The 26,169-nt window shown below is 45.3% G+C and overlaps 1 protein-coding gene across 1 annotated transcript; it reads right to left on the bottom strand.

Annotated features, from left to right (window-relative positions):
* Nucleotides 1-1,108: 1,108 nt before the first annotated feature.
* Nucleotides 1,109-25,911, bottom strand: TPRA1 (transmembrane protein adipocyte associated 1). Its single transcript, XM_035106471.3, has 11 exons — nucleotides 25,396-25,911; nucleotides 17,721-17,923; nucleotides 17,451-17,583; nucleotides 12,293-12,379; nucleotides 9,741-9,813; nucleotides 8,482-8,561; nucleotides 7,362-7,472; nucleotides 7,086-7,146; nucleotides 6,029-6,131; nucleotides 4,033-4,113; nucleotides 1,109-1,702 (listed from the first exon to the last, which is right to left on the bottom strand). The coding sequence occupies exons 2-11, from the start codon at nucleotides 17,909-17,911 to the stop codon at nucleotides 1,468-1,470; spliced, it is 1,155 nt and encodes a 384-aa protein (XP_034962362.2). The 5' UTR covers nucleotides 17,912-17,923; nucleotides 25,396-25,911; the 3' UTR covers nucleotides 1,109-1,467.
* Between the last annotated feature and the right edge of the window lie 258 nt (nucleotides 25,912-26,169).

Raw genomic sequence — 26,169 nt, 5'->3', positions numbered from 1 at the left:
GAAGCCAACTTTCTCCATTAGAATGGGTCTGCCTCCTGCAAAGAACACCCTCACTATTCCTAAAGGATAAACCACAAACCAGGCATAGGCAAACTCGGCCCTTGAAATGTTTTGGGACTACAACTCCCACCATCCCTAGCTAACAAGACCAGTGGTCAGGGATGATAGGAGTTGTAGTCCCAAAACATCTGGAGGGCCGAGTTTGCCTATGCCTGGGATAAACTTCCTTCACTGCTGACCTCGGAAGACCCTGAAGATCAGCTACTACCACCACTGTCAGGGGACCAGCCAGCTATGTCTTCGGCATGACATTCTCTTCAGTGCAGAAGAGATGAATGAACCTCATGCTAAGTTCAAGGAAGTATCACCTGGTCTTAAAGGTATACTGGACAGAGCTTGAATCCAAGGCACAGAGTCCAACAGCCCTCCTTCACACTAGACATCCAACCCTGTTTTCCACTTTGGTGCCATCCCAAGCATCGCTCAGAATTTCTCACACACAGACTACCAGATCATTTCCCATTCATCTTCTGCCTTGTCCTATCCCATGGGCCAGTTTTTTGGAACTGCCCATTTGAACCACAATTCTCAACACCCCGCCTCCACTTCTCCTCAGGACCCATTTAAAACTCTATCACATAAGCAGATCCTCGTTCTATAAGCTCTTTGCTTGGCTAAGTTTTTGTTCTAAAAACTCAGACCGTATACAGTGTATGCAACTCACAGCTCCTTCTCAGCCAGTCGCAGTCGTTTAGTTGCACAGCAACAAGTTCCACCAAGACATTTCCCAGCTGGCTGCTTTTCTGCCCTCTTCTTCGAAAGTCAGCGCATGTATGTGTATATATATATATATATATATATATATATATATATATATATATATATATATATATTACAATGCACACACAAAAGCACACACTTGCTCCCAGATTCCCTGTGAAGAATTCTGGAAACATTTAGCAGTTCATTCTTAAGTGTTCTTTCTATCAGGAAGCCTGTGTGGACTTCTCTCACCCTACAATTCCCACCAAACTGCAGCTGTTGAAGGTGTGGGGAGCAGTCCCACCTTCCTACAGTTACTCGAAGCCAAAAAAAATAAAATAAAAAATAGAATGCAAATAATGTATTATATAGCTATCTATATATAATGCTATACAAGAGCAGCCAAGACTTCCTAGCTGCATGTGTGGCTTATCACCAAGAAAATGTTGCAGTCATGTCCAACCATGTGCACATGGAACGCTCAAGGACACGAAGATTCAGCATTTAGAAACTGATCTGGTTTGTTCTCCTATGAAGGTAAGAGCTATTGTCCTGGGAAGACTGATTTTTATGCTCCGTTCAAGATTAATTTTTTAAAAAATACTTGAAGGAAAGAGAAGGCGACGCACTGAAGAGTCCCAAAAGGGGAACTGATGATGGAGCTGCAAGGCTGCAAGAGAGACCCATCCTTCCAAAGGATCGCCTTTAAGAGTTGATGGCTTTCCAACGGTCACTGTCAATGCTGTTGATGCTGCCCACGTGGTAAGGCATGGAAGCAACATCATCCAAGTACGCTGCAGTGTCAATCTGAGTGCTGGAGTAAAAGCTGGAATCCAGGCCTTCTTTCTTGGCCACACCATAGGCATGCGGGAGGTGCACATCAACATCCTCGGGCTCATCCACCTGGCATTTGTAGGAGAAGAGGATCTTTGGCTCGGAACTGGAAATTATTAAAGAGGAAAGGGGGAAAAAATTTCAAAAGAGTTACTTTCTTGAAACATGGGAAGCTGCCTGATACCGAGTCAGAACACTGGTCCATGTAGCTCAGAACTGTCTGCCCTGACTGGCATTCCATGCCCTACCTGAAAACTCCTGCACGCACAGCAGATGCTTTGCTCCAAGCACAACTCCCTCATCCATTTCCCAGTAAGGTTCAATTCAAAACATGGCAGATGGTTCCCAAAATAAAAAGCAGTCAGCAATGCTGTTCTTTTAGTTCAGGCCATCATCATCTGGAGCAGGCATTGGCAAGGTTTTCCGGCCATGAGCTGGATTGTTCCCACGGACATCGTCCGTGGGCTGGATGGGGGGAGCACAACGCCAGAAATTGCTTCTGCGGCTGCGCAGGTGCCAGAAATTGCGCCCGCGCATAAGCAATTTTCGGCATCTGGGGATGCACAGACACCATTTCCGGCATCGGCGCAGGCACCATTTTCGGCGCCACTCGGCGAGTCCCCACGCCACGCTGTGCCGGTTTAGCACAGAGCGCGTGAGACTCGCCGAGCGGGCGGCTCGTGGGCCGGATAAACGGCCTTTGTGGGCCTCATCCAGCCCATGGAATCCAGAACTAAACACAGCCAAAGATAAACTGTGAGGTTTGTCTATGATTGGCCTTAACCTCTTCCCTTTGTTCTCTTACCCAATCCTGCACTGCCTGACTTTGGATTGAAAACTCTGTGGATTAAGACCCAACCTTTTGCTCTGCTTCATACACAAGGATGGGACTCAAAAAAAGAAAAGCAGGGCAAGTAAGAATAGCAAGAGCCACTGTGTTCAAAAATTAGCCATGACACCCAAACGCTTTTAGGAGGTGTGAAAGGTAGGTATGGGGGCTTGTTTGTGTGTGTCTCTCATTCATTCTCTCTCTCTCATATATATATAGTGCTTTTTTCTATAAAAAATGTTTAGGGGTACTCTCATTTTGACTCAAGATAGTTCAAATCAGGGGAAATAAATATAGCAAATTGACAAAAGCACAGATTCACAAAATGTTTAGGGGTATGCATCCCCCCAGAAAAAAGGCACTGCGTATATATTTGATGTTGGTATTTGGGAGACTATTTTTTTACTGCTTGTTATAGCTTTGCTGCTTTTATATCAAATATAAAATGTGAGGTGGCTAGTTCCTCACAGTTACAGTTTAAATCCATCTGAATTAATTGCAACTGTTCCTCAATTAGAATGGGTATTTCCACTGCATGGCCACACGGTGGCACTCAAAGCTGAAAAAAATTAGAACAGTAAAAAGGGAAGTGGTTACTCAAAAGGAATGCAACTCCTGAGCTGCAAATTTAGGCCAGCCTTCCCCCAACCTAGTGTCCTTCAGATGTTTTGAACTACAACCCCGTCAGCATGGCCTATGGTCAGGAAAGATGGGAACTGTAGTCCAATAACATCTGGATGGCAATAAGTTCAGGAAGGCTGGTTTACATGCTTAGCTCAACTGCTGGGCAATCTATTTAAGCCCCTTCTTAAAACTCAAGAGCATTAAGGGGGGGGACACCTATCTACCTAATACAAGTTTGGCCTCCACAGCATTTCACATTAATCATTTTGTCACTAATCCAGAAAAAAAAACTAGCAGTAGCTCAGAATTTAATGAGGCCTTGCGCAGATATTAGGAGTCTAATCTTCCTGAATCCTTGTGATAAAGTCAAATACCATCTTCATTTCACAGATGGAAGAACAAGAGTCACTGAATTGATTTTTTTTAAAAAAAAATCATAACAAAGCACATAGAGAGAATGTGTGGAAGAGTTAGCCTCTTTGTAGGCCTCACCTGAGACCATCCACTTCTGAGTCTTTCTGGCCTAAATGTGAGAAGAACCAGCCTACTGCCTCATTGCACTTTATACCATTTTATACTTTTACTGCCGTTTTACTTCTATTTTAATTATGTTATTAATCCTGAAGGTCACCCTGGGCATTTTTGTTGTGGTTACTTACTGTTTATTTAAAGGCTGAAGTTTGTTTTGCTATAAAATAATTGCATTAATATCCCAGTGGGAAGCAAGTATTGTGCTTCAAAGTGACCTTTGCTAGCAACACCTACATGATTTAAAGCTCTGAAATGCTCTCCGTAGGGAGGCCCGCCTAGCACTTATATTGATGTTCTTTCAACGCCAGGCCCTTTTGTTTTCTCACACTTCTTAACTTAAATAGTCTCAATCTGCTGTTATAGAATTGCTGCTCTTGTCCATCTTAAAACTTTTTCTTATTATTGTTGTTGTAAAATGCCCTGGGACTGTGCTGCAGGCCTTGGATGCTCACCCAAAGAAACTTTTCAGGAACGCCACATAAATGAGTGGAGCAAAGAAGCTGAAATAGAGGAAGGTGGTGGCATCGACACAGCTGTCAAGAAAGAAGAGAGAGACACAAGTCATTTGGAATCTGTTCCTGGCCATCCAGATGTTTTTGGACTACAGATTATTATTATTATTATCATTATCATTATTATTATATAATAATTATATGTATTATATAATAAATATAATTATATAATAATTATTAAGATATTTTCTACACCGCTTAATATATATAGTCGTACCTTGGTTGTCAAATGGAATCCGTTCCAGAAGTCTGTTCGACTTCTGAAAATGTTCAACAACCAAGGAATAGTTTCCGATTGGCTGCAGGAGCTTCCTGCACTCAATTGGAAGCTGTGGAAGCCACGTTGGATGTTCGGCTTCCAAAAAATGTTTGCAAACCAAAACACTCACTTCAGGGTTTGCGGCATTTGGGAGCCAAAACAGACAAGTACCAAGGCGTTCGACAACCAAGGTGCAACTGTACCTATATTTACTCGAATGTAACGCGGACCTTTCTTGGCTAAATTACATGGAGAAATTAGATTTGATGGCGCCAGCAAATAGTTTGTTGGGTTTCATTTTGAAAATTGAGGTGCACGTTAAGATTCAATAGTGCATTAGATTCACACAAATACAGTGAATAATATCTCTAAGCAGTGTACAGAAAACTAAAAACAAATGTTACAAAAATGCACAATAAAATCATTAATGCAGACTTACTATTAAACATATATAGATATCAGTTCCTTCTCCTTCTGATACATCTCTTCACTCCACACCTCTCAGTCTCCTGGCTCTTACCCAGGACTCCCCCCATCCTCTCTGGTTCTCACCCAGGGCCCAAACAAACTCACAAACCAACCCCAAAATCTCACAAAAAAAGGGTTCCTGGAACCTGCTGACAACACCCTAGTCTCTCACTCCAGGGGCTCATCCAGACTTCCTTTTGCACTGCATTTCTCAGCACAGGTCTGTGCTTTAAGGCATCGTGTCTGAGTGCTTTTTCTTTCTGCCATTTTATGAGCCTTTTTTCTTGCCATCCTTTGGACCCCCTGGGAAGTACTTTCCCCTGAAAACCTGATTTTCTGCCTAGCCTTGGGGCCAATGGATTAAGCTTCCTCAAGCTGCCCACAGCTGTATCCCCCATTCGGCTGCTCTTCACACACCCGGTTCCCAGATACAGCAGGTTTGGTCTGGTGAACATCCCAGGGGGTCCAAAGGCTGGCAAACAGGACACTCCGCCCATTTGCACTTCCTTCCTTGGTCTCTGCACACCTCTTCTCTTCCAGCTGCTTCCTCAGGCTGCCCATGCAGCTGCGTCCCTTGGTGGGAAGGCACCAAGGTTGATAGAACTTCCTTCTTCTGTACAAGGACCCATAGTTATCATTCTCACAAGGGAACAGGGAAAGTTAGAATTTACTCACCACCAGTGGTGACTCCCACCAAGAAAAGCGGTTCCCTACCCCACCCCTAAAGCTGTTCCTCCCTGGAGTAGAAGGTCCAGTTTTGCCAAGCAGAACGCTACTCTGAGCAACTGTATCCTACTGACTCCTTTAAAAAGAAAAGCATCAAAAGCAGGGAAAGAGATGCAGGAAATAAGGCCTAAGAGTTGGACCAGAACGACCACCCCAATTCACTAAACAGAATGCACTCCCTCCCTGCTGCCTTCCCCATTGGAGAGGGGAAATGTCAGGAGACAGGCATTGAGTGGGTATTTCTCAAGGAGTAATGAGATCACCAGTCTCAGGTGGACTATCCAGAAAGGCATCTGGAGGCAGATGTGGTACAATGGAGGGTGCAGTCGAGCTACAAATTCAGCAGCCATCAACAGCAATACCCCTTAACAAGTTTGCTTTGGTTCAAATGTGTTTGAAGCTCTTTGAACTTCCTTCTCAAAGGACTCGGTGATAGCACCAGGAAGAAGTTGAGCAGAGCTATCCAGCCACAGGGATACGTACCACAGTCCTTCTATGATACCTGCACAGAGCAGACCACTACCAATGCCCTGCACCAGGTTCAGCACAGCAAGAATCCCAGCATAGATATAGAAACTCTTCCTAGCTGAAAAAGAGAGGCAAAGACACTGGGGTCAAATGTAATCACAGGTACATCCAACACTACAAACGATATGGTGGAAAAGCCACTTTGGAGACCCAGAAAAAAACAGTATTACAGGGAGAAGAAAGATGCTCGAGAGCTACTTATTGCAGAACGGTCTCCAGCAATGGCCATTCCACCTATGCGTTATGTAACTTAAGCAAACCCTCCACTCTCCCTTCTTCCTAACAGGTGCCTATTACAGGGGTGGGGAACCTTTTTCAGGCTGAGGGCCAAATTTCCTTCCGCACAACTTTCCAGGTGCAGGCGGAACTAGAGGCAAAAGTGGGCAGAGTAGCTAATGTAAATCTCCCATAGGCCAGTTTCTAGACACACCGTCACATGTCCCTCTGTCCTCTATAAAGGCATTGTCAGAATTCAAGGGCACATTCCAGCCAGGCAAAAACAAGGAGGTGCAAAGCAGGGCTGGTGAAAGGTGTGGTTGGAGGGCGGACGTGGCCAGAGAAGAATCCTGAGGGCCATAGAGAGAAGCCTGGAGGGCCACATTTGGCCCCTAGGTGTGAGTTTCCCCACCCCAGTCACAAGCTGTTGAATTCACTCCCACTATACGTAGAGAGGGTCACCAACCTGGATGATTTTAAAAAGGGGACTGGACAAATTCATGGCTATCCATGGCTACGAGTCAGGAAGGCTACGTTGCAGGTCCACTCTTGGAGGCAGTATGCCTCTGAATGGGGAGAGAGGAGTTGCACTTGTGGCCTGCTTACAGGCTTCTCAAGGGCACCTGGCTGTTGACCATCAATCACTACCTCAATTGCTATGTGGGAATGAATTCCACAGCTTAACTATGCAAAGAAGGACTTTCTTTTGTCTGTCCTGAATTTTCCCAGTGGCTTGGCTTTTAATGTCTACGAGAGAAAATCATACTGGTTTGAAAGGGAGAGGCGAGTCACTTACAAGGCAGAGAAATACGATCTTTCAAGGGAGTTTTTGGAAGCATCACCACCATTGAATAAACCTGTTATGGAAGAAAGCAGCAGGTGAGTTGCAGGGCCAGAAGTTGCTGAGGGCGGGTGGTGGAAAACAGGAACAACCCTGGCTTTCATTTCTGTGTTTAGAAGGTGTCAGAAAGCACAATGAAATAAAGAGATTGAAAAATCACCAAGGAAGAACCACCAGTGTTTGAAACTCATGGTATTCATATCAAGCAAAACAGATATTTATCACACTTACCAGAAAGAAGAAACAGGAGCTTGCAAGCCAAAAGTGCCTTCCTCCATGACCATAGATATTGAAGTCTTCTGCAGAGAGCCTGGCATCAGGATAACTGATCTCCAGAGTTCCCTGAAAGATTGGTGGGGAACAGTACAAGGGGGTCGTCAGGGCATGAACTGCTTACAATGGTGCCTCTGTTTCCTGCATGAGAAGCTGAGGAAAAGGCACTCGGTCTCACTTGGAAGCCAGCCCTTTCCATCGTCACACAACAAGATCCCCTATCCAGTCCATAAATTGTGATTTAGCAGAGGATAACAAATTGCTCTAACTGCAGGAGGAAAGATGTGCCAGATGCTCTCGGGATTTAGCTCTAAGCCTGAGAATGGAGGCAGGTTACAAAAAAATGGCACCTTTCCTCCTCTCAAGGCCTCATGCCAACCTACTGGTGCTATCCCTATCCCTCCCCCACATGCTTAATACCTGACCTAAAACTTCTGCCAACTACCCTCTTGATCTACATTATTCGTCCCACATCTCAATGCACTACACTTCCAACAGTGGCCCGTTACATCCAAAGGCATAGCTGAGAGATCAGCAATTTTTACTGCCTCTTCTCCTCGAACTTTTCTACCTCAACTGACCATTATAAGAACTTGTAACTAAGAACTTGTACTTGAGTTTGCTTATTTCCTCATCCCTCCCAACCCATTTTTGTTTTGTGTTGTGCCTTTTCAGATTGTAAGTCTGAGGGAAGGGACTGTCTTCCAAGCTGCTCTAGGAGCCTTTTTTGCCTGAAGAGTGGAATTAAAACCAACCAACCAATGTGTAAATGAATACATAACAAAACTCACATGCAGTACCTATCAGTTCACTGCATCTGATTTTTTAAGAAGATGCCTGAGGAGTGGACAGTGACATTCCTGTTTAATACTGGGGTTTCCCAAAACAAAACAAGGCATAATGCTACCACTATAGAAAAGGAGAACATGCTTAAACTTAACAAATGCTGCACTGTTCAGAGTGAGTTACTACACTGAGCTGTTAAAAGTAACTCAGAACCTCTTGAGGAGCAGCTGAGGAAACAATTGAACTGAATTTGCCTTACTCTGTGCAACTGTCCTATTTCACCAACACTTACCTGGGTGACAGAGTAGGCCAATGACAGCACTGTGGTGATAGCCAATACCCGCTTAACACTGGATTTGCTCTCCAAACGACCTGAATGGGGTGGGAAACATACCAGGGGTCATTTCTTTGACAAGCAAAAATGGCTGGTCTTCTGTCAGGTGACTAAAGGCTAGAAATATACTTGCCTGCTGCTGAACAGCCTATGCATGCTGGGGAATGCCGTTAGGAGTTAACCAGCATAAAAGACCCACCATGCAACAGGCCATGTACATCTAAGCTTTTGCTGTAAACCTGACATTATTGGCGTCAGACCCAACACCCTGGGTGAAAATCTGATGCACTGACTCAAGACCTCATCTAGGGGTCTCGCCTATGTTCGAGGTCCTGCCTCATGCCTTTCCTGTCCAAGCTGTGACAGACTAACAAAGCCAGATTTCTTTTAGGAGAAAGGCAAAAGCTCTCGACTGAGGTTGCAATTGAGAGTAAAACTCGTGCCCTGAGAACTAGAAGCCACTTAATATGTTGCACCATAGGAAGGTGGGCTGGGAAGCTTAAAGAAAGAAATACCGGTAGTCCCAGTCTGAGAAACAGTGGCTGCGTTGCATGCAGAAGATTCTCAGTATATCCAGGGAGGACTAGGAGAGCATCATGAAGGAAGGGTAGGATTTTAGTAGAATAAAATATGGTGGAGAATTCATTTAATTATTTGTTTGTTTGTTTTAAAAGTCACGAAATGGGACACATGCACACAAAAATACAGAGGAGTTGTTTCCACTGCTGAGAGCTATTATTGAATAGATGCTTACAAACACCTGCTTCATGGGTGCTGGGAAAATAAATTACCTCCATCACAGAAAGGCTGCCTTGAGGAAATGCAACTGAATCCTATGCAACAAATGGGTAACAACTGCACCTTTAACACTGGAAACTGGGTTGGAAATGCCATTATTATTAATTATTATTATTATTATTATTATTATTATTATTATTATTATTATTATTTAATGTATCAATCGTCCTTTCTTCACTCAGACAAAAGTACCCTACTGTGTACACAGTGAAAGCAGATGGAGGGTGTAAATAAGGGGCCTACAATAAATGCAAGCTTTCGCCTCCAGCACACACATTACATGTATCTGACTGAAGTCCTTTTGTGCTTGGTAAGATTTGCTCTTTCCGACCGAAAGCAGGGCACGTTCACCACGCTCCAATGGTCTCGTCAAGGAAAAAGGTTAAGTGCACCAAGCAACACTAAGGAGGAATCCTTACCAAATGCAAGGCCCAGAATCACCATGCTCAGTTCAATAGCCAGAAGGAAGAATCTTGTGATTTCCCACAGGATCTAGAGAAGACAGTACATGCCACAAAATCAAGATCAAGGAGAAAACTGAATAGGTCCTAAAAGAAAAGCTTGTTCCTTCCATCCATGAAAATAAGATTTAAAAATACCATCCTAAAATCTCCCTCACTGGCTAATGCATGGTGTTCACTTGAATTTTCAGAATTAGTTGCATCACAGGCTACGAGTCTTACACAACTGTTTGCACGCAGGGGGCATAGCTGCCAAGTTATCCCCTTTTTTAAGGGATTTTCCCTTATGCTGAATAGGCTTCCTCACGAGAAAAGGGAAAACTTGGCAGCTATGGCAGGGGGTTTCTGACGCGCAGCGGTATTTATTTCAGCAGAGTTCTTTGTTTAAATAATGAAAGCTTTATTAAATCATTGTTCTTCATAAAATATACAGTAGTTTCAGAAACATAGACTCAGTTACAGAAACACAGAGGCAAAGATGTTCATGACTGTTAAGTTACACAGAACCGGAAGGAGAGACTCAAGCCTAGAATGGCAGTTGACAGTTACACTTTGGCAGTTGGGATTTGACAGTTACAGCCTGCCTTGCTGTCCCTGCTCCCATGTGTCTTTGTCACATGACAGTTTCATCCTTCAATTCCGTTCCAATCATCCTGTTTCCTCTGTTGTTCCAATCCAGAGCCCAACTGACCTCACTCCAAAACCATGCTGGCTTAAAGGGCTGTAGGTTACAACTACTGTCTGCCCCCCAGTTTGTCAATATTTATCCTTGGCACATCCTATCTCAAGTGTTCTGATTGGTCCAAATGCTTAGTGCTCTTTCGGACACCAAATCTAACCCAGATGCATAAAGTGTACTTAAGTGGCACAGGTAATGTCTCCTTGCAACCAAGTGCACAGCACTTGTAGGAACAATCCCCTGGCATAAGAAAGCACATGAAGCTCAACATCAAAAAAACCAAGATCATGGCCACTGGTCCCATCACCTCCTGGCAAATGGAAGGGGAAGAAATGGAGGCAGTGAGAGATTTTACTTTCTTGGGCTCCTTGATCACTGCAGATGGTGACAGCAGTCACGAAATTAAAAGACGCCTGCTTCTTGGGAGAAAAGCAATGACAAACCTAGACAGCATCTTAAAAAGCAGAGACATTGCCGACAAAGGTCCGTATAGTTAAAGCTATGGTTTTCCCAGTAGTGATGTATGGAAGTGAGAGCTGGACCATAAAGAAGGCTGATCGCCAAAGAATTGATGCTTTTGAATTATGGTGCTGGAGGAGACTCTTGAGAGTCCCATGGACTGCAAGAAGATCAAACCTATCCATTCTGAAGGAAATCAGCCCTGAGTGCTCCCTGGAAGGACAGATCGTGAAGCTGAGGCTCCAATACTTTGGCCACCTCATGAGAAGAGAAGAATCCTTGGAAAAGACCCTGATGTTGGGAAAGATTGAGGGCACTAGGAGAAGGGGACGACAGAGGACGAGATGGTTGGACATTGTTCTCGAAGCTACGAACATGAGTTTGACCAAACTGCGGGAGGCAGTGCAAGACAGGAGTGCCTGGCGTGCTATGGTCCATGGGGTCACGAAGAGTCGGACACGACTAAACGACTAAACAACAACAAGAAGAAGAAAGCACATGGGAGATAGGCCTCAAGTTACTTGTCAACAGCAAATGCTCATCTTGGCATCAAAACACCTAGTTAAGGGCCATCATTCTTGTGGCGATTGACTCTGCTGTTCTTGATTTGCCTAAATGAAGAGCCACATTGTTTTATACAAATCCTGAGACTGGCAGTCTCGATGTAAATGCAACCAAATAGAGCTTGCAAAAAAAGAAATAAATGCAAAACTGAAAAACAATTAGGCTATAAAGACATTTGTTGGAGTAGGATTAGAGACTAGAAAGGGATTTAGCATTGAGCCAAGCAAAGCATGGGAGGATGGCAAGGCCAAAAGTCAATACTGTTCAGAGAGTTAAAAGAGAACCAGACCCTCCAATCCACCAGACAGCCAGGTGCAAAATGGTGGTTCAGGTGAGGGTGGGGGGGAAGCAGCCATGGTACATTTAGATTGAAGGAACAGGATGTCTCTGAGCACATGCTCAGTCCAAGATTTTGTTCTCAATGACCGAATTGAGCTCACAGTCCTTTCACTCAAAACTCCACTTCTGGTTTTCCCCTCAAGATTTCTTTGCTTGAGCAGCCTAATTTTGAGGGTGAGGAGGGGAGAGATAGAAGAAGCCTTTTCCTTGTTGCTATTGTTGAACAATTGAGGAGTCAGAAACCCTTGCTGATCCACCACAAAACCCCAAAATATGGGGAGGAGTGCAGGGGGTTGCACAAGCAGACCTTGCTCCATGCACACGTACCCCAGTTAGCGGTACAATGAATTCCACCCATTATTGTAACTGATGACTAAATGGAGCTCAAATCTTTTTTGCATTCCTGCCCCAGAAAAGGTGAAGAAGGGGCCAAAGCCACGCTCGCCTCTGGTATCAAACCCACACTCACCTTGTCAGTAACCGTAGCGGCAGTGGAAGCGCTGACTGTCATGGAGACAACCGCTCGAGCAATCCCAACCACAGCTACCACAAACACCTAGAAGACAATGGCAATTGTTAAGATTTAAGGCAGAAAAGAAAATGTTTGATGGGCTTCAGGGATGGGAAACCAATCAACAAGGTCCCCCTTTAACATTTTATTTAGAATCATATAATCATAGAGTTGGAAGAGACCACAAGGGCCATCCAGTCCAACCCCCTGCCGAGCAGGAAACACCATCAAAGCATTCTTGACATATGCCTGTCAAGCCTCTGCTTAAAGACCTCCAAAGAAGGAGACTCCACCACACTCCTTGGTAGCAAATTCCACTGCCAAACAGCTCTTTCTTACTGCTCTTTGTTACAGAGGAATAGAAGAAAAAGAGGGGGAAATAGTTTCCCCTCTTTTTAAGGCTGAGAAGGAACAAGTTACTTCAGCCAGGTCACCTCAGCAAAGAAATGCTAGAGAATTTGCCATGCAAGGCCTACGTCAGAAATGGGGAGCCTGAGGCCCTCCAGATGTCACTGCACAGCCAGTGATCAGGGGAGATGTGAGTTGGAAGTCTGGCAACATCTGGACTAAAGGTTTTCAAGGCTTGAAATACTGATCCTTATTATCTCCTCCATTCTCCGATTTTAGTATCATAATCACTTCATATTCTATTGGTGCCTGCCTGGTGAAGGTAGAATTTTAAATAAACAGGCAGCCAACACCACAGGATATCAATTAAGGAGCCTCAGATCTGGGAAGGACGCCACAATTCACTTGCTGAAGCAGCGGCAGCGTGGGGTGGGGGTGGGGAACACAGTTAAAAATGCTTAAGGCAGGAAATCAGCTCAGAAGATTCTGAAATACAGTCCTTCAAAATCCTTGGCACAGGCACATTAGGGATACTGTACACAGTTTCCAGTTCCAGCAGGAAAAGATGCAAAACATGTCAATACACTAACTGGTTATCCTACCTCAAATGAAAGAGTTGTATTCCCTAGCTTTAGCATATTTTGTTTAAAATAAATGACCTGCAAGGAGCTACACCGATTTTTGCCAGCATTTGTTCAGCTCAGTGCTACATGCAATGTACAATGCTACAATCCTACCACTACTGGCCACAAAACTTGGCATTCTGAAACACTAAATTTCATTTAACAACAACACTTCAGCCCCTTCAGGAAATATTGGTTTTTGTTTTGTTTGAAGTGTGCCATATTCAGAAGCCTCCTTACAACTAATATTAAAAACACAAATATTCATTGTCTCCCTTTTCCAGAGGTCACACATATTCTAATCTGCTACATGCTGGGCTCTATACAGCTGACATACCGGTATATTAATCCCACTGACAGATGCTGTAAGGAGACTGGGACCAGAAGGCCAGAGTAAACAGGGCTTCAGATGCCACACTCAACAACACACCACACAATGATTTCAGCAAGACTGAACCAGGTTTTAGCACCACCTTGCAGATATCCTCTTAGCCTTTCGAGAAAAGTGAATGAGCATTTGCAGTACTGTATTTGTTTGTGGATGTCCTGTATTGTAGCAGCCCTCTGGGACAGTTCTCTGTATATCCTGTTACCACCCTCCTATGCTGCATCTGTAAAATATATCTACTTCCTCTCCAAGATAAAGCTCCTGAAATAACCAGTTTCTTTCCTGCCTTCGTAAATATTATTTAACTTGCTTCAGAGCTAAGCAGTGTTATTGCCACTGCACTTTGCACCAACCCCAATATGACAGGAGCCACCACTTACAAAAGAACAAAAAACAAACACTGATTCATTACATTATTCCCTCAAGCGTGCCCTGTGGGATGCAATGTACCCAGAATTGCTATTTGCATAGGGGAAGGCCTCAAATGTAAGAGGCACATGCAAACCTCAGCCTAACATTGTAGGACTTGTTACACTGCAGGCAGAAAGATTTATCCTCTGCTACTTCAAACATTTCAGCCCTCAGGGGAAGGGCACTGGTTTCTGTAAAAGCAACGACCATTGTACATGCTTTCAATATGTGTACGATCACATGTATCACCGCAACCCAGAAATGGCTGGAAAAGGGGGTGGGGCAGGGGTGGAATGGGGCAGGGTTATGCCCGCTCTGCTGACACACACAGGGGTCAGGAACATAACCCCCATGGAAAATGCTTGTTGCCTGTAGTTGTAAATGAGACCAGGGCAACATTCACACTATACTTTTGACAGTATAGGCACCAGGAGGACCAAACCCAGGCATGGGATAACAGAGTGTAGGCCTGAGAAACCAATGTCACTGTTTGGCTCTAAAGCAAAGAGTTTCTTGAGAGCAATGACTCTCTGCAGGAGAAGGGGCTCTTACAGCAGACTCACATGTCTGCAGCTGGTGCTGGACATGGTCTGGGAGCATATCAGGCTTCATTTGGAGTCTGTCAAGTTCACAGCTGTAACGTCCCCGAAGTCCTCATCCACCAACCTTGCTTGGCTTGTTCAGGTCAGCTGCCTTGGCCTCAAGGGAAAAAACTTGTTTCTGGAGAGCCAGGAACTCCCTGCACTGAGGCCATACCCATGTTATACATCTGACAATCATACATAACGTGTTTCTCCTAAAATAAGACGGTCCTCAAAAATAAGCCATGTCAGGCTTTTCATTAGTAGAATAAATCTAAGACATCCCCCGAAAATAAGCCGGGAGGGAGCAGGTCTGGCAAGGAAAGGAAGGCATTTAAGCGCCTTCGGAAGAGCCGGCAAGAGGCAACAGCGCGCTTGCTGGCGATCTTCTTCTTTTCATGCCACTCGCAGTGGCCGTCTCCAGCACCGCCGCTGTGCTTTGGGGCTTGCCGCGTGCCCACAGCCACCTCTGCAGCCCCAGGGATTACCGTCGCTGCAGCTGCGCTCCTGGGCGCTCTCGGCACTTCCCCCGCGGCCCACTCACTGTGTTTTGCGGGGGTGGGAGCTGCTTCGGGGAGCGCAGCGCAGCGGGAAGAGCCTGGTGAGAGGCAGCTGCGGCTGCAGGTGAAGCCCGGGATCTCTCACCAGGCTCTTCCCGCTGCGCTGCGCTCCCCGAAGCGGCTCCCATGCAGCCGCCTCTTGCCGGTTCCTCCGCCGCCGCTTCTCTCACAGCCGCCTCTGCGGCTGCTTCCTGCTCCCCGGCTCTCAACTGGTCCCGCGCGGTGCGCTGCTGCCGGCTCTCAACGGGTCGGGGCTCGGCGCAGCATGCTGTTGCCAGCTCCCGCTCGAAAAAATAAGACATCCCCCCCAAATAAGTCGTGGTGTGTTTTTTTGGAGGAAAAATAAATATAAGATGTGTCTTATTTTAGGAGAAACACGGTAGTCATACATCTGACAATGCAATACACACGAAAGCACAGGACATGACATCGTTGTTGTTTTTTAAAAAAACCCACAACCTCCAACTTCCTCTATTGCTGCCATGCTGCACTCTGCCCCCATCTCCTTCCTCCCAGCCTAAGAGTTAGCCCAGGCTAAGTCACACGTTGACAGAAATCATGGCACCACCATGTGCTGCCCAGGGCTGCTGCCACAATCCTCCCCCTCCTGGGAACACACAATTCCCTTCCTTCCTCACTCCTTTCAGAAGAAGCCCTTTTGCTCATGCCGTAACCAAGTGGGTACAAATGACAGCACAGTGGAGATTTTAAAAACAAGCAGTTTATTTTTATAAAAAATAAAAACACCCAACAACAACCCACAACGCACACGCACACTAGGCTGGAGGAGGCAATCTCCACAGAGATAATGATAGTCAGCAGGCTTAAAGCATAAGCAGACATTCTTCTCCTCACACACCTGCTTTTTCAGAACTCCTCACAACTATCTATCTATCTATCTAAAAATGTAGAATGTGTCCGTTAGTTCGGCTTGAATGATCTACAAAACCACTTGACCGACTGCGTTGAAATTTTGACACGTCACATGAGAATACGAGATTAATATGAGACAGTTTGCGCGTGGACAGATGGAACACCTGGGCCGCGTAAAACCCCAAAAACTCCATGTTTCAGAACACACAACTCACCCAAAAGTGCATGCTGGGAAATAGAACGGAGAAGCAGCGTCTCCATTGGCTGCAGACAATCGGTGACATCACAAAATTCCACGGGAACCAACTGAAAACAGGCCTTTTGCAGCAACAAGGCCCAGCACTGCCCAGGCGAATGAATAGGCTGCAGCATTGCCCAGATGGAAGAACTGACTAGGCCGCAGAGGATGAGCCCGGGGTGGGGTGGGGGGAGGAGTCAAAAGGGGGGCTCTGAGGGCCCATTTAACAGACTAAGCCAAAGTGGGACCTACAGGGGAGTTTGAAGGGGGACTCTGAGGGCCCATTTAACAGACTAAGTCACAACAATGTGTGGCAGGGCCAGCCAGTTGTTAATAAATGGCTTCAAGTCCCGCCCCCGCCCCCCGGAAGTAATTATGAAAATACAATGAAATTGCACAAGTAAATGTTTTTTTTAATTAAAAAAAAGTCTAACCACTGCTAAATCCTGACCTAGAGCCCTTCCTTTAACTCTGTCTCTAATCCTCTTTCAAATACATTTCTGTGGACAACTGCTGCATTGGGGGTGGGGGCTGGGCTGGGGGGTGGGCTGGGACTGCTGTCAGGCTTTAGAGGCAGCAGAGGCAGAAGCAGCAGCTACCTCTCACTCCACCCTAAGGAGAGGATTCATTTGAACACATTCCTGATTCTAAAACACAGCAATGCCCTTTAAATGGCGAGAGGTGTTTCTCTCAGGGTAGGATTTTTTTGGGGGGGAGTAGGCAAAAAGGGGGGGAATGCATTACAGTATTCTTCCTCACCCCACGAGCCCTCTCTTGAACAATGAGCAAGAAGGGCAGGAGGTGCTGGGAACTGGACAGAGCAAGAAGGCAGGTAAACAGGAGAAAGATTCAGATCACCCAGCCAGTTACATCAGCACATGTGTCTAGCAACACCTGGAGGGCCACAGGTTGCCTATTCCTGTTCCATAATTGCAGCTTGTAGTGTGGAAGCACCCCTGATGCACAGATTTTTCCCGGGGTGTCATCAGTGACCCTGCCGCTAGGTTCGTGCGCTTAAGGGAGGCAAGACCACGTGGGCCAATTTGCCACTGGCCTGCTTTTAAAAAAACTAAAACAGAAAGACCTGTACTCACCAGTATGTAAAAGGTGGTGAAGATGGGACTGGAGGTGGCATGGATTTTGGCCTTGGCAGAGGGCAGCTTCCAGAGGAGAAACGCAAAGAAAAGCACATTGGGAACCAGCAGCAGAAGGTCCCAGTAACGGACCCTAGAAATATGGCACAAAAGGCAAAACAGTTTTTAAAATGCAGGAAGTGGAGGAAGGAGGAGAAGAGGAAGAGGAAAAAGAAGAATAAGAAGAAGGAGAGCAAAAGCCACGCATGCCTACACAAAACAGCATCTCACCTGGATGTCCCAATGTCTTCATACAACAACAACAAGCATTTGTGTGGCACAGTAATGTTGACGTCAGCCCGTGCAGTTGTCAGGGGTGCAGAAGTTACATTATCCAACGGCGCCACTAATGTGGTAGAAGGTGGGTAGGTGGCATTGTCATACGTGGAGAACCTCACTAGAGGTGTCACTATAGAAGACATCCTGCCACAGCTCTGGGGGGGAAGAAAGTGAGAGAAAGGGGCAGCAGCATCATTAGGGAATGGATACACACACATCAAAAGGCAAACTAGACAGAGAGGAAGGTGAAAGGACTGACATCTGTGGTAAAAGTGTTTGCCAGGGGAAGGGGAGGTGTTCCAGTCCATAGTTGTAACACCCAACATTCACATTATTTTACTTTGGCTTTTCTAATAAAGTTTACATGGTACTAAATAATTATTGTGTATAATAGTGCACTCTCTCTTTAAGACAGAATACATTTGCACAATGTTTTGTAATAAACAATACATTGCTTGTATATTCTTAAGACAAGTTTCATCCGTTTTAATAAAGCACCAAAAATCATGATTATGCCTTTACAGATGTCACGCCAATTTAAATATATTTCATTCATTAATGGGAAAATACATTTCCTTTGCCCAGAAATGATAGTATTTTACTTAATGCGTATGATTATAACCGTACTCTCTTAAATTATGAAGGGGAAAAGGCTCCCATTCAAAATCTTGGTAGCAAGTAACCTAAACAATGGAGAATCATTACCTCACATAATCTACTGGCCATAATTTTGCTCTTTCCAGGCTGTAAATAGTTAACATACTGACAATGTGTAGGCCACACTTAAACCTATAGGCACATGTAATACTAATTTTTCTCTATGTAGAAAGGGCTGTAGCTCAGGGACAAACAGCATGCTTGGCATGCTGATTGTCCCAGGTTCAGTCCCCAACATCTCCAGTTAGCGCAGGGAAATATTTCCGCCTGAAACCCTGGAGAACCACTGCCAATCAGCGTTCGCCAACCTCATGTCAATGTTTTGGACTACAACTCCCATCAGTCAACCTGGTGTCAACAACAACTCTGAGCTAGGTGGGCCAGTGGCCTGACACAGCACCCTTAGTTCAGACATACATATCACAGCTTTGTGGCAAGTGTGTGTGTGAATACACACACAAAAATATACACATATACACATATAAAGGGACCCAGGTGGCGCTGTGGTTAAACCACTGAGCCTAGGCTTGTTGATCAGAAGGTCGGCGGTTCGAATCCCTGTGACGGGGTGAGCTCCCGTTGCTTGGTCCCAGCTCCTGCCAACCTAGCAGTTCGAAAGCATGTCAAAATGCAAGTAGATAAATAGGAACCGCTACAGCGGGAAGGTAAACGGTGTTTCCATGTGCTGCTCTGGTTCGCCAGAAGCGGCTTTGTCATGCTGGCCACATGACCTGGAAGCTATACGCTGGCTCCCTCGGCCAATAATGCGAGATGAGCGCGCAACCCCAGAGTCGGTCACGACTGGACCTAATGGTCAGGGGTCCCTTTACCTTTACCTTACACATATACATACACACACACACACACACACACAGTGTTTTTTTTCTAAAAATATATTTAGCAGTACTCTTATTTTCCTACTCATATTGAAATACTGCCCCTCAATGAGGCCAAACTTAGATTCACAAAATGTTTAGGGGTATGCGTACCCCTGACCCCCAGAAAGAAGCACTGTACAGTGGTACCTTGGTTTGCGAACGCAATCCGTTCTGTGGAGGCGGTTGCTCCCCAAATTAGTCGCTCGCCGAAGGCACGCTTCTGCACGTGCGCGAAGCGCCGATAGAGCGCTTCTGCACACACACACGCTGTGCAGATTGCTTCTGCACATCCGAGCGCTGCGGAACCCGGATGTAAACACTTCCGGGTCCGCGGTGGTCAGAAACTGAAGCGGTCACAAACCGAGGTTTGACTGTATATATATGAGTGTGTGTGTGTGTGCGCGCGCAGGTGTGTGTATGATTTATCCTGGCTTGTTCCAAATCCAGGGGCCAGTTCCCTGGTTTGGACAAAACAGGAAACTATGGTCAATTTCTGAGACTTCCTGACTTCCCCCAATGCACCAAAAAGGGAAGAGGTGCACAAAGAAGAATTGCACAAACACCAAGTCTCGTGGTGACATAACATATTGCAGGCTAGGCTTCTACCAGCAACAGTAATCTCTCTCTCCTCCCTGTCAACCATCTTTCTTAAAATAAAAATCAAGGCTTAAGTTCTATAAAATTCGAAGCTAGCTTAGAGCTTTTTGATGTTTTGATAGATCCTAATGAAAGGTATTATACCATACACACACCTAGATCAATAAGTTGCTTGTGTTCTCTTCATACATCCTTCAGCAGTATTTCCAAGGTATCTCCTTTATTCTACACAACCAATACATCCTTTGCCCTCCAAATGACACATGCACTTTAATCAAAACAAATGAGAGCCTCCACAGCTAGCTTCCAGGAACCTAGCTGGAAATAAATGCAATCTGCTCTATAAACTCTTGTCCCATCTCAGTTCATAGGTGCTGTATATTTCAAACAACGCACTGGAACCGCTTTTCAAATTGCAGCACTCTGCAAATGCTCAGTCCGTTCTCACAGTTGTACTTCACATGCTCCACAGCTAAGCCCTGGCCCACAAATCAGATTCCATATCCACCATCTGACAAAAGCTGGGTCCTGGAGAGTTTACAAAAATTCAAAAACTAATCTAATCCTCGCCGAGTCTATTAGAATTTGAGTCTCGGAATGCTGGGAAATATTTCGTTCTCTATACTTCCATAGTTAGGAGGTTAGGAGAACACTTCCCTTTACAGAGCTTAATTTAAATGACACAGTTAAAAGAAACAAAAAAAAAATCCTTCCAGTAGCACCTTAGAGACCAACTAAGTTTGTCATTGGTATGAGCTTTCGTGTGCATGCACACTTCTTCAGATACACTGAAACAGAGTTAACTGAAAAACTTATTCTGAGAACCACAACAAATCTTTGTTTTAAGAGACTGCTTTTTTCACTAACTTATCAGCACTCTCCAAATAAACAGAGAGGGAACAAGAAGGAGGCCTTTTATCTAGCCAAGACATTCTTGCCCCACCCTCTCATATTTACTTTCTCATTTTTTACCCAAGGACAAGCTTGTGAGAGTAGGGTTTTCAACAGCACTACAATAAAACATCTGTTCAGTTCATTTATGCCACTAGAACCTTAAATTTGGGTCAAGATTTTATGGGCTGTAAAAAGAAGCGACAATGGACAAGCAGTGAGTTTCATCTTCCACCCTAACATTACCACAGCAGTGACCTTTAACTGGACTCACTTCACAACTTCTCTTAGCCCTATTGTTACTACTGTAACTGCATTGCCTCCCAAGCACATACAGGGACAGCAAATATATGTAAGAAAAGGTACCAGTAGAAGCTGTTAGGCTGCTGAAAGTCTTAAGCTTCTTCTTCTTCTTTTTGTAAACAGCACAGAACTAGAACTCAAGGGATCCAATTCAGCTGTTGATAATAGGAACATACACAGTACTCAGAAGTCATATTGGGAGCAGTGGTGTTTTACTCCATAATACATGCGTTTAGGATTGTAGCCTTAAAGACTAGTTATGATATACATTTTTAGAAGTATTGTAGTATTTAGGCACTTTAAGACTGATTGTAAGCACACTTGCTCAGTCAGAACTCAATTCTAGCAGAGCCAACAGGGTACTGATTTCAAAGTACAGTATATGCATTTAAGAACTGGATCAGTGTGCATATTCTATTGTCCATCAGTGAAATCAGGCAGGCACCAACATTATGCACAGTGCAAAATCTCATTCTGAATATACCAGGTCACATTCTCCAGCTGCAAAATCCACAAAGCAAAATGCAGCGTGCATAGCTCTCATGCTTGTCACATACGCGTGTTGGCAAACAACTTGTCATGCCTTAAAGCCTCAGCTTTATCTCCTCTGAGAGACACATGCCAAGCACCCTGAGCAATAACTTCCCTAGAGGATTTGCCTTAATAATTATGAATACCTTTAGCTTGATTACAATGAAACCAGCACCATGAAACACTCGCAGTCAACAGTCAACAACTTAATCATGGCATATGTCATGTTACGAGCGCTCTTTCTCTCTCTCTAACAGAGGTGTCATTACCACTGAACCATAGCTGCCAAGTTATCCCTTTTTTTAAGGGAAATTCCCTTATGCTGAATAGGCTTCCTCGTGAGAAAAGGGAAAACTTGGCAGCTATGCTGAACTTCCTGTCACACAGGACACTGGTAAGCGAGCTTTAAACCAGCCAGAATAACAACATTTCATCTGGACTGGTCAGAGTTGACCCTACCATTAGAAGCCCAGTATCCTACCACTTTAAGCAAGCATGGCTCCCCCCCCCAATAATAATAATAATAATCCTGGGAGCTGTAGTTTGTTAAGAGTGTTGTGAGTCATTACGAGACCCCTATTTTCCTCACACAGAACTACAATTATCAGAGTAGTTTAGCAGTCAATTCCTCTTCCTATGGAACTCTGAGAATTACCGCATAGCTCTGTGAAGGGAAGTGTTCATCCTAACCACTCTTGGCACCCTTAACTACAGTTCCTAGGATTCTTTGGAACTTAAGCACTGACTGTTTAAAGTGGTATGATATTGTTTTAATTGTATAGTGCAAACGGGGTCAGAGTGAGACAGACATCTCGGAGGGCAAATGCTTGGTGACAGGGAATGGCAGCAAAGCATTTGGAGGACAGAGCTGTGTACACTATGCAGCCTACCCTGCACCCTCGAAGCCAGCCTGCAGCCCTCAGGTGTAGAGCAGGATGTTGTTACATCAACAATTTTGGAGTACGATTCAACTGTCAGTACACTGGAATGTAGAAAGTGGAGTATTATGTTGTACGGTTACACCCAAGATAAGCAGGTAATAAAATTCTTTATTTTGCAAAGGTTGAGTTGTGGAATTTATTGCTGGGATGACATTGTGCATAATTTGACATTGCTGCTCCATATTATATACTGTGTATTATTACTATGCATTGCTTATTATTATGAATTGCATTTATATACATTTAAATTTTTTGCAGGGGTATTATGCTATGTATTGATATGTACTGTATTCTTTTTTATGCTCTATGCTGAAAACTGCCCTGTGGTCCTTGACAAAGTGCATTACAGTATATAAATTTTAATCATTGTCATCACATTACCCTGCTCTTCAGGAAGCAACATGTCTTGGGTCAATCTCAGTTCAGTCTCTCAAATCACCTCTGCACACTTCATAGCTACAAATTCAGTCTTGGTTATGAGATCCTGTGTCTAGTACAGAGCCGATAAGAAAAGGCCCAGAAAGCACTCGTTTCCTTGGAAATTCAAGACTGTGTCCCAAGAAACAGGAAGAGTGGAGAAAATGCGTATGTGCACAAATGTGACAGAGAAAAAGTGTGTCATTTCACCAACAGATCATTCACAATGATACCAATATGCAGCAGGAGTTGAAAGTAGGAACACATCGGTTCAAAAGCTAAGGGCACCTTTGGATTTGTGACTGACAGTCCTTGCAATGTCAGAGGTCTGAACAGCTGGGTTACTTATAGATTTTAACCACACAGTCTTTATCATCTTAGCTCATCATGCTAACAACGGTCTCCGTTATTTAAAGACATCCTCTGCATGCACTCACACACCACCAAACTTTCCGAAAGGCTCACTACTGAAAACACAGGCATGGTGCTCAGTGGTTATATCGTTAACACTTGATTATTAGGTGTTTATACCAAAAGCCTTTGACTGTGTCGACCACAGCAAACTATGGCAAGTTCTTAAAGAAATCTCACCTCATCTGTCTCCTGAGAAATCTCTATGTGGGACAAGAAGCTACAGTTAGAACTGGATATGGAACAACTGATTGGTTCAAAATTGGGAAAGGAGTACGACAAGGTTGTATATTGTCTCCCTGCTTATTTAACTTATATGCAGAATTCATCATGCGAAAGGCTGGACTAGATGAATCCCAAGCCGGAATTAAGATTGCTGGAAGAAATATCAACAACCTCAGATATGCAGATGACACAACCTTGATGGCAGAAAGCGAGGAGGAATTAAAGAACCTTTTAATGAGGGTGAAAGAGGAGAGCGCAAAATATGGTCTGAAGCTCAACATCAAAAAAACCAAGATCATGGCCACTGGTCCCATCACCTCCTGGCAAATAGAAGGGGAAGAAATGGAGGCAGTGAGAGATTTTACTTTCTTGGGCTCCTTGATCACTGCAGATGGTGACAGCAGTCACGAAATTAAAAGACGCCTGCTTCTTGGGAGAAAAGCAATGACAAACCTAGACAGCATCTTAAAAAGCAGAGACATCACCTTGCCGACAAAGGTCCGTATAGTTAAAGCTATGGTTTTCCCAGTAGTGATGTATGGAAGTGAGAGTTGGACCATAAAGAAGGCTGATCGCCGAAGAATTGATGCTTTTGAATTATGGTGCTGGAGGAGACTCTTGAGAGTCCCATGGACTGCAAGAAGATCAAATGGACTGCAAAGAAGATCAAACCTATCCATTCTTAAGGAAATCAGCCCTGAGTGCTCCCTGGAAGGACAGATCGTGAAGCTGAGGCTCCAATACTTTGGCCACCTCATGAGAAGAGAAGAATCCTTGGAAAAGACCCTGATGTTGGGAAAGATTGAGGGCACTAGGAGAAGGGGACGACAGAGGACAAGTTGGTTGGACAGTGTTCTCGAAGCTACGAACATGAGTTTGACCAAACTGCGGGAGGCAGTGCGAGACAGGAGTGCCTGGCGTGCTATGGTCCATGGGGTCACGAAGAGTCGGACACGACTAAACGACTAAACAACAACAACAACCAAAACCCCAGTTAACAGAAAACCCATGAAGAGCACAATCAGGATTTACTATATACACAAGCTACCAGAAGTTACCAGTTATAAAACAGTTGAGTATGGACACAAATCGGTAGTCACAGAGGGCGATGGGAGTTTTCTAATAGGGAATAGGCACCAAGCAAACAAGCTCGGAGGGTGCTGGAAACGGCAGTCATCCCCTTTATGTCCGAGGCCCACGCCTGACAGTAAAGGGGCCTTGGGCTGCGTGGTGGAAACAAACCCTCCGTGTCATCACCCTACTTAAGGAAAGAGGGCAGGCGCGCACCCCGCTACCATGAGGAAAAGGAAACTACCATATGGATCAAAACCAACGACAGGGGAAACGATACAGTATAAGGAGGAAGAGGAGAGCTGAATCCTGAAGAACGATCCTGCGACTGAATGTTTTAAGAGGCAAACAAACCTCTGCCGATCCCATTCCATTAGTTCGGGGAAAGCGGGGGGTGGGGTGGAGGATGCATTTAAGGGATGCCACACCTGACACAGAAGTGGGGCTGCGTGCCAGGGAACCGTGGCTACTACGGTAGATCGAGGGGAGGGGAAGACACGGCATCTTAAAACGGAGCAGCAGAAAAAAGGAGCCGCGACGCTTCGCTTTTCCGTGCCAGGAAAACAGCAATCGGAGACTCACGCCAATGGAGCCTGGCCATCACTACACGGGGAATAAATAATAACCGTGCACGGGTGATCCCCGCTCCCCCATATGGGACCACCGGGGTACTCTTCGGAAGGTGGTGGGGGAGATTCCTCCTACCTTCTCTGTCTCCTTCTCTTCCCCCTTCTCTCTAGCCGGAGGAGAAGCCGCTCGCTGCCCGCAGCCTCCTGTTTACACCCGCCCGCTGGCAGACGGAGGAATAGGAGGAGGAGGCTTCTCCCGCTTTCCCTCGCGCCGGTGGCTCATTCCCGGGACTTCGGCCCGGCCATCCCCGAAGCCACCGAGATCCTGTCCCAGGTCCAAAAAAGGGGAGGAGGGTGCCTGCGTGTAGAGGGCGGGGGGAGGGCCGTCGCTAGCGCACCGTGCGAAGCTACAGCCGCAAAACGCCCAACCCGTCACTTCCCCGCGCTCTGCGGCGTCGCGGGGGGCCTTGTAGCCCGCCCGGATTTAGCAGTCTCTTCCAACCGAAGGGGCGAAGGCGAACAGTTCCCTGCTGAAGAGGAAAAGGCAAATAAACTCTTCGGCCGTCACTTAGTGAGAGAGAATTGAGCGTCGTTCCCTAAGCCTCATGGCCTTCAGCCAATCGCGAAGCGCCTAAGTAAAGAAGCCGTACTCAAAAGCGAAACAAAAGCACCGAAGGAGCCAATGAGCAAAGTGGAGGGGCGGGGTCAGAGGGCAGGATGCGAAAAGGTCTTAAAGGAGCGTTTTGCTTGACAGCTAAGCAGCGAGGAAGCGCGGGATGGGGTGGGGAGGAGACCCTTTGAAAGAATTAATATCCTTTTAGCAACGTCCGTTCGTGAATAGCACAAAATGCGGTCCTACATGTTTCAAAGGACTCTCGTCTGCTGAAACAATTCACTTACCGACCTTTAA

The sequence above is a fragment of the Zootoca vivipara genome, chromosome 2 (assembly GCF_965207765.1).
Source record: "Zootoca vivipara chromosome 2, rZooViv2.hap1.1, whole genome shotgun sequence".
Taxonomy (NCBI): domain Eukaryota; kingdom Metazoa; phylum Chordata; class Lepidosauria; order Squamata; family Lacertidae; genus Zootoca; species Zootoca vivipara.
This window is presented reverse-complemented; position numbering and strand designations above follow the sequence as displayed.

What these genes read in the sequence shown, in the direction of transcription:
- TPRA1 (XM_035106471.3), bottom strand. Translation starts at nt 17,911, where the DNA reads ATGTCTTCTATAGTGACACCTCTAGTGAGGTTCTCCACGTATGACAAT. An exon ending in TCACCACCTTTTACATACTG is followed by an intron (nt 12,380 to 17,450) that starts GTGAGTACAGGT and finishes ATTGTCTTCTAG; the next exon opens with GTGTTTGTGGTAGCTGTGGT. An exon ending in CCGCTACGGTTACTGACAAG is followed by an intron (nt 9,814 to 12,292) that starts GTGAGTGTGGGT and finishes TGTCTTCTCTAG; the next exon opens with ATCCTGTGGGAAATCACAAG.